This window comes from Sebastes fasciatus, chromosome 3 (genome assembly GCF_043250625.1).
Source record: "Sebastes fasciatus isolate fSebFas1 chromosome 3, fSebFas1.pri, whole genome shotgun sequence".
Lineage (NCBI taxonomy): Eukaryota > Metazoa > Chordata > Actinopteri > Perciformes > Sebastidae > Sebastes > Sebastes fasciatus.
The window spans coordinates 5379455-5386818 of NC_133797.1; the positions used below are offsets into that span (position 1 = coordinate 5379455).

Genomic DNA, 7364 nt, shown 5'->3' on the forward strand with positions numbered 1-7364 from the left:
ATATATTTATTTTTTTTAACCGATAGCCAACCCTCGTTAAGCGATTATTAACCGTTAACCAACAAGATTAGTGCGTTGCATGCAGCTGCAGCGGTGCACCAGCTGCAGTGCATGAGCATAACAGACAACTGAGTCCCCAGTTCACCCGTCCGGGAGAGTTACTGTAACAGCCACGATGCTGCGTGTATTGTCCCAGTAAGTCTCCACCGAATCATTTAGTTTAGCTGCGAGGTTGTCAGCTGTGTGTCTGTCCGGCATAACGTTAGCGAGTGTCCGACAGACTGTGTGTGTGGCGGCGGCGGCGGCGTTGTAGCTGTGAACGTAGCTGTAGCAGTGTGTGTGCAGTTTATTTGTCGGTGAATAGACGCTACAACTCCTCAAGACCCGAGCCAACTCCCTGTATCCTGAAACACCGGCTCAGACTCTCTTAAGGTGGGCTGTTAAGCTGGTTAACCGTTTAACCGATAGCGTTAAATCGGTTAAAATTCGTAATATCGGTTAAACGGTTAATTATTAACATTCCTAGCCCAACTATTGGTAAACTTGAGTAACACCACCCGACTCATGCAGACGTGTTCATGTTAAACCAAGTGCTCCCATATAGCATCTCTCATTTCAAGCCCAGACCACCAGGAACCAGAATGAAATGTTTCACACTGCAAATTAATTATATGTGAAAACAGCAGTTAGAACTTAAATTTACATGAATATACAGTTATTCATAGAATGAATAAAAAAACACAACAATCTACTCTAATCTAATTAAATTAGTTGCATAAAAATTCTAAAACAACAAAAGTAGCATCACATTCACTTACTCCCTTACTGTTGATTAGTAAGAACTCAACTGACGGTCCCTCAGACTTCACAGCTTTAACCATCACAAATGATGGTGGTGGGGACTCTAATAACCTGGTGCACATGGCAGGTCTGCGCAGCAAATTTCCAGGCCTTACATCCATATACAGTTTGCTCCTCTGCGAAAGTGTACACTTGTTCTCTTTGCTCTTTTATAGAGGGATATTGAATGATTGGGTTTAACTGGGGTTTAGCGTTAAATGGTGCTGGAGAGAGGCAGAAGTACCGTGGCTATTTTAAATTCTCACGATGATCCACACGACGCCAGCCCTGCTCTGATTCACGAGTGAACAAACTGAACTATTTAAAGAGGAGAGGGAAGAAGAGGTGGAGGAGGAGGAGGAGGAGAAGCTGACCTAGACCAACAGGTTTCATCCAGAAGTGAAAGCCGAGTGCTGGAAACCGTCTTTATTTGTCCTTCTTGGATTCAGACTCCAGCGCCTCTTCGACGGCTCCTTGCTGCTCGGACTCGTCCTCCTCGGGGACCGGTGGGAACTGGGACTGGCCGACCTTGTCTCCTTTGGTCTTGTTGAGCTTCTTGGATTTCTGGTAGAGTTCGTTCAGGTTGAACTCTCGGATGATGTTCTCCTGGTGGAGAGAGAGCCAGAGACCGTTATTGATACCAGTTTATTTGAATCAGACAGTTTAAAGATCACATATTATGCTCAGGTTCATACATCTATTTTAATTTTCTACTAGTTTACATGCTGTAATGTTAAAAAAAAAAAAACGTTATTCTTCTCATCCTGTCTGAATGTGCCTGTATTCACCCTCAGGTTCAGTGCCTGTCCTTTAAGCCCCCCACCCCCTCAAACAGCCCAGTCTGCTCTGAGTGGTCAGTGTTTCCGGGTCTCTGCTGTCAATCAGCCGAGGAACGGGGATTCAGTGTGAGCTACATGAATTTAATCAGCACTTCTACAGTCAATAATGACCGGATTAAAAGTGTATAAACCGAAAACTGGACGGCACACGTTCCAGCAAGAAACTGATCCCGAAATCGGGGAGAAATTAACAACATCTGCAGCCAAGGTTAAAGGTTTCCCTGACCGGTTTTGCTCCGGTAAATATTAGGCTCGTTCGACGCGAACCAGGCCTGCGCAGAATCGATCACCGGCGATCGGTGCGCAATGCATGCCGGATAGATTTGTGTCCGACTTGATCCCTACGTCACGCACACGTGGGCAACGACAACCTCGCGAGATTGAGGCGGCCGTAGTTTTTAGAGCCAGGCGCCGCAGTTGCTCTCCACCGACTGCAAGACACAGGACATGATGGGAAACGCCTGGCTGTCGCACTGATCAAAGAGCTGATTGGCTTTTAGGATTTTCTACAACATGTGGTGTTCACATGTTAATAAACACATCTTGTGTGGTTGATAATAATAATAATCAAGGTTATTTATAAAGCACTTATCAAAACGAGCGCTCATTATGTGCTTTACAAGGCGAACACAAAAATAATAAAGAATAGAACCCAATGCCAGATACAAACACATTTTCACATACTGTATATGTATATTGAAATAGTTATTGGTCACTGTGATCCTTCTTCCGGTCCATACTGACTGCAAAGAGGTCCCACCCTAAAGTACTTACAATCCACAGTACACTAGATGGTGCTCTGAGACCCAGTGGTTGAGAACAGCTGCTCTAGGTGACATAGTGCTATATCAACATGAGGTCATAGAGACTTATGCTTTGGAGCATTAGCAGGTGTGATATTTCCTGGAAGTCACCTTTCACATTTTAAATGCCGAAAGCCACTTTTAAGATGCTGCAAATTGACACTCATAATTCATGCCACAAATGCATTTAAACAAGGTTGTTTAGTGACAACTCTGCGGCTTATATTGAGGTGTAAACAGCATGGTTTGAATGTAAAGTAAAGTGAGGTTGTACAGCACATATTATTGACTACACAAGCCATGTATTTTCTAATTTAAAAGCCACAGATCTGAAGTGCATTGTCCAGCCTGACCTCGGTGAAGCTCCATGATACGGCTCTACCCTTCTTGTCCACCTGGGGGCGCCGCATCACCTCATTCCCTCCCTGAAACAACACCAAGGATGGAAGCTGTTTGGACAGCGGGGACGCGGACACCTTGTACCTGCAGAACAGAATTAAATCCATACGGTTACATGTTCACAAGTCTAGTGTGTGTCTTCTCTGACAAAATGAAAGCCCATCAAATCTACGACACAAACGTCTTAAAGACAAAAGAGAAAATATAATGTCTTACTTTTTGGAAACCTCTCCATAACGTCCGATGTCCACTTTACCAAATTTGAGACCAGCACAGTTGTACCTGAAACACAAGAACAAAACAAGTAACTAAAGTTACTCTTGTTAATGCCACTGAGTGTACTTTATACTGTTACTGCGTGGGTGGACGGAGTCGTACTTGAGAGAGAGATCAGCATAGACGGAAGCGAAGGACTGGCACTCCGGAGACCAGTTGGCGAAAAATTCAACAATCCACGTCACGCGAGTGTCTCTGTCCAGCTCATCCTGGACACACACACACACACACTTTTGATTTATGATTCAAAAGAAATTGTACATATCTTTGCTCTTGTCTTGGTAACAGACAAACTGCTACTACAAATTCTACCATTTTACTCACATCGATGGTTTTGTCGCTGAAGTATTTGATGTATTCTGGTCCAATGTAAAGAGGAGGCTTACAGGTCATCAAAAACACTTAAAACACACAAAGAACCAACAGAAGAGGGGACATTAGGATGTTTGCAGAATTAGTGCTGACGACTGGTTTCGTCAACCGATCCGTCACTGACATCAACGAGCACACATTTCATCATTTTATGGTCATTTATAAAGCAAAAATGCCGAAACATTCCCTAATTCCACATTCTCCACGTATGCTGCTTCTCTTGGCGGTTTATCGTTAAATTGATTCTTCGTTGTTGTTTGTTTGGTTTTTAGTTATTGTTGGTGAGACAGAATAAGCAATATGAAGACGTCACCCTGGGCTCTAGGACACTATGGAGGGCATTTTTCAATATTTTCTAGCATATTACAGACTAAACTAAAAAAAAGAATCACCAGATTATTCAATAACAAAATAATCGTCTTCTGTGTCACTACTGAAGCCATTACTGGCCCTTTATTGGAAATATTTGGATGGTACTACAGGGTGCTCCGATCAGGATTTTTGAATCGATTATTAATTGAAATTCGATTATTATTTGAATAATCCCCTTCCACAGCAATAAAAGCGGTAACTTCCTTCTACCTCCGCAGAGACTCAAATGAAGCAAATATATCAATTCTGACATTATTAGGTCTATTTCAAAATCATAAAAAAAGAAAAGAAAATTGTGATACATAGGTGAATGGATTTTTTTTCCCCCACCCGCTCACATCAGACCCTGGTTTTTGACATTTGATGCCTAAGACAGGAAACAGAAGTGTCAGCTGATGTATGTGTGTAAATGTTAGACTGACCTATGCAGAGTGTCAGGTAGAGCAGTCCCATCCTGATGTCCAGTCTGAAGAACAGGATGACATTGGCAACTTTGCTGAACAGGATGATGTTGCCCAAATGCTGCTCCACAGTTACTGAAATAAACAGACACAAAGACACTTTCCTTGCTTTTGTCCAAAATCCATAAAAATGAGCAGCGGATAATGATGCTCATCTGTTATTTCAAATCCTGAGCAGTGCTGTTTCTAAGATTCAACCAGTATGGGTTTTGGGGGATGATGTCTATATTTTCTAACTGAATATGACAATAGCTGATATTCAGGTTCTTTAAAATGTACAATTGTAAAAAACAAACTATTAAATTCAAGAGATTTAATGTGTTCCTTCTGGAATGTTATTCTAGTCATACCTTGGTTTACTCTCGCTTGTATCATTACACTCCCTGTAACTCATTCTTTATCATCCATGCATCACATTATAATATATCATATTGCTACTCAGGAGAAATTAATTCAGAACAAAACAGAAAATATGACATTTACTCACTCGCTCGTCTGTTCTTCATCATGACGATGGCACTGAGGAACATGAGGATCTCCACCTCCCTCTGAGAACACAGACATGACATGTCCTTAACTATAGCCAGCCACTTTAACCAGTCTGTTCATATTGACAGCGTTTAGGTCACTGTGGGACACCGTGATGTCACACTACCTGGTAATTTTACATTTTGTGACAGCATATTTGTATAATGTGTCAGTAAGGGGTAGGGGTGTAAGAAAATATTGATACACTTGAGTATCGTGATATTATGTTTTCTGACACTGTATAGAGTCTCAAAAAATACTGTATTGATTTTTAATTAATAGTTTACATGCAAAGATTTGTGGTAGACAGTGGCTCGGATTGCACAACAAGTAGTGTTATGATGTTACAGGGACTGTGATAAATGCAAATGCAGATCCCACTCTTCTGATGCAGAAAAAAGTAAACTTTTTTAAATTAAAAAACGTTTTTATGCAAATGGTGGTGTGTTCTTTATACTATGATAGTTTTCCTGAAATTTGATTTTAAATATTGCAATTGATCGCCTTGCTTGCAGTATCGCAATATATCCCGATATATTGAATCGTAACCCTTGTATCGTGATACGTATCGTATCGATTCTTGCCAATACACAGACCTTCTAAGGGGACAGGGAGAATGGAGGCAAAGTCAACCGATAATGATAAAAGGGGATGTACACAATGTGTTCTTGCTGATGTATTAATTATATTATTACTGAAAAATTATCAGATGAAATCAGGTGTAAGTCCAGGCTTCAGCAGCAGCTAGTGGAATATCAAGGAGGCCACCGTACCTTTCTAGTCTACGCTCTCTTATGTGGCGACAACAACACAACAAACTCCATAAGATATCTAAGAGTTTTAAGATATTTTGCTCGTCGATATATATTCCTGTCTTGGAGTTTGAAATATACGAGTTTTAACAGTTTAGTAAGGACCTACTGTGAAATTCGGGCAAACTGCCAATACACGATTTGGCTTATGTGTCCTTAAAGACATTGATTCTTATACTCTCCTGCATTGATTCTCTACGTACTCTTGTATCTTACAGAGGCTCTAGAACTCCCTCCCTCCACACATCCGACAGTCTGACACTTTTACAACATTCAAGTTCACACCAGAGGGGCCAATTATTCAGTTTTCTTTCCTGGGAGTTAAAGGTCAAATTAAAAGTTTAACATAAAATGCTGTTGCAATGAAGTTATTATTTTGTTATTTTCACTCTTTTACAGTCGTCAGAATGCAGAAAACAAAGTCTCTGAAACTAATGTTTCTGAGGGAGGACCCACAGACCCCCATTTGGGTTAGAAATCCTCCCTTTTTTTAAAGGTCTCAAAGTTAGCAAGTATGTTTGTGATACCTAATTAAAGTCTGAATGTCAAAATGTATAACTGTTGCAAAACTCATAAATATATATTATATTCACATGCTTTTTTAATGATATAACACAGAATAATAATAATAAAAATATAATATAATGAAAATATAAATAAATAATAATCGACATTAATATTTAGGGAGACAATTAGCCTACATTGTATTTGATGGTGGGCGGTAAGGGAACAGGATGATGGATTAACTAGAGAAACACTGTTATTGACGTTAGAGGACGTCGATCAATGCTCTAACGTTAGCTAACGTTAAACCAATACTGACTGCAGCACTGCGACTCGCTCTCGGTTCATTCTGCATTTAAATAAACACCGATTTACAGTCTATGTATGCCGGTAATAATATAAATACCTTAATTAACTCTAGTGAGTTAAAACATTACGTTTTGTGACATGAGTAACTCCGACAATAAGCAGAACAGAATGAATGTGCAGTCTTTTGACCGTAGTTTGGCCTGTCATTCTCTCCCTGTAGCCAAGGCCTATGGAAAGGAGGATGGGTCACAAGTCATATCTACGCACGCGCAGTATAAACCTGGTCTGCACTCGTTGAAATTGAGCCAATCGTAACACTCGACCGCAGCTTGAGTTACACTGCGCATGTGCAGTACCCCGACCCGTACCCCGACCCGTGCCCCGACCTCCTTATATAGGCCTTGCCTATAGCTAAGAACAGCTAACAGCTAGCCTTTGCTGTCAGCCTGTTCAACGACACACAGCTGACCGGATAGACAGCTAGTTGGGAGCAGCTCTTGAAAAGCAAATTAGTGACTTTCTAGCATTTTTCTACGGACCCAGTCGAAGTCGCAGGAGTTGCCGTCCTCTCGCTGTGTGGCCAGATGGTCGCAGATGCCCGGCGTCTTGCGGACAGCTAGGAAGGCTACAGACATGAAGAGAGAGGCTACATAGTAGGGCTTCAGCAGCCACTTGTACACCTGCGGCAGGTGGTACAGGAAGGCGAATAACGGCGTTAGCAGAGCCATTCTCTAGTACTGTCGGACTGGTATAAGGAAGCCCGAAGAGGCCGAGGCAGCCAGCGATGAAGCGGTTAGCTTAATATGAATGACTGCAAGCTAGCTATCCTAGGCGTTACAGTGTGAAGAC

The 7364-nt window shown here is 41.6% G+C and overlaps 1 protein-coding gene across 1 annotated transcript; it reads right to left on the minus strand.

Annotated features, from left to right (window-relative positions):
* tmx2b (thioredoxin-related transmembrane protein 2b) lies at positions 1-7364 on the minus strand. The gene is made up of 8 exons (XM_074627948.1): positions 7055-7364; positions 4850-4910; positions 4324-4437; positions 3482-3558; positions 3260-3366; positions 3098-3163; positions 2836-2965; positions 1-1446 (listed from the first exon to the last, which is right to left on the minus strand). Exons 1-8 carry the CDS (start codon positions 7241-7243, stop codon positions 1267-1269), a joined length of 924 nt encoding a protein of 307 aa, XP_074484049.1. The 5' UTR covers positions 7244-7364; the 3' UTR covers positions 1-1266.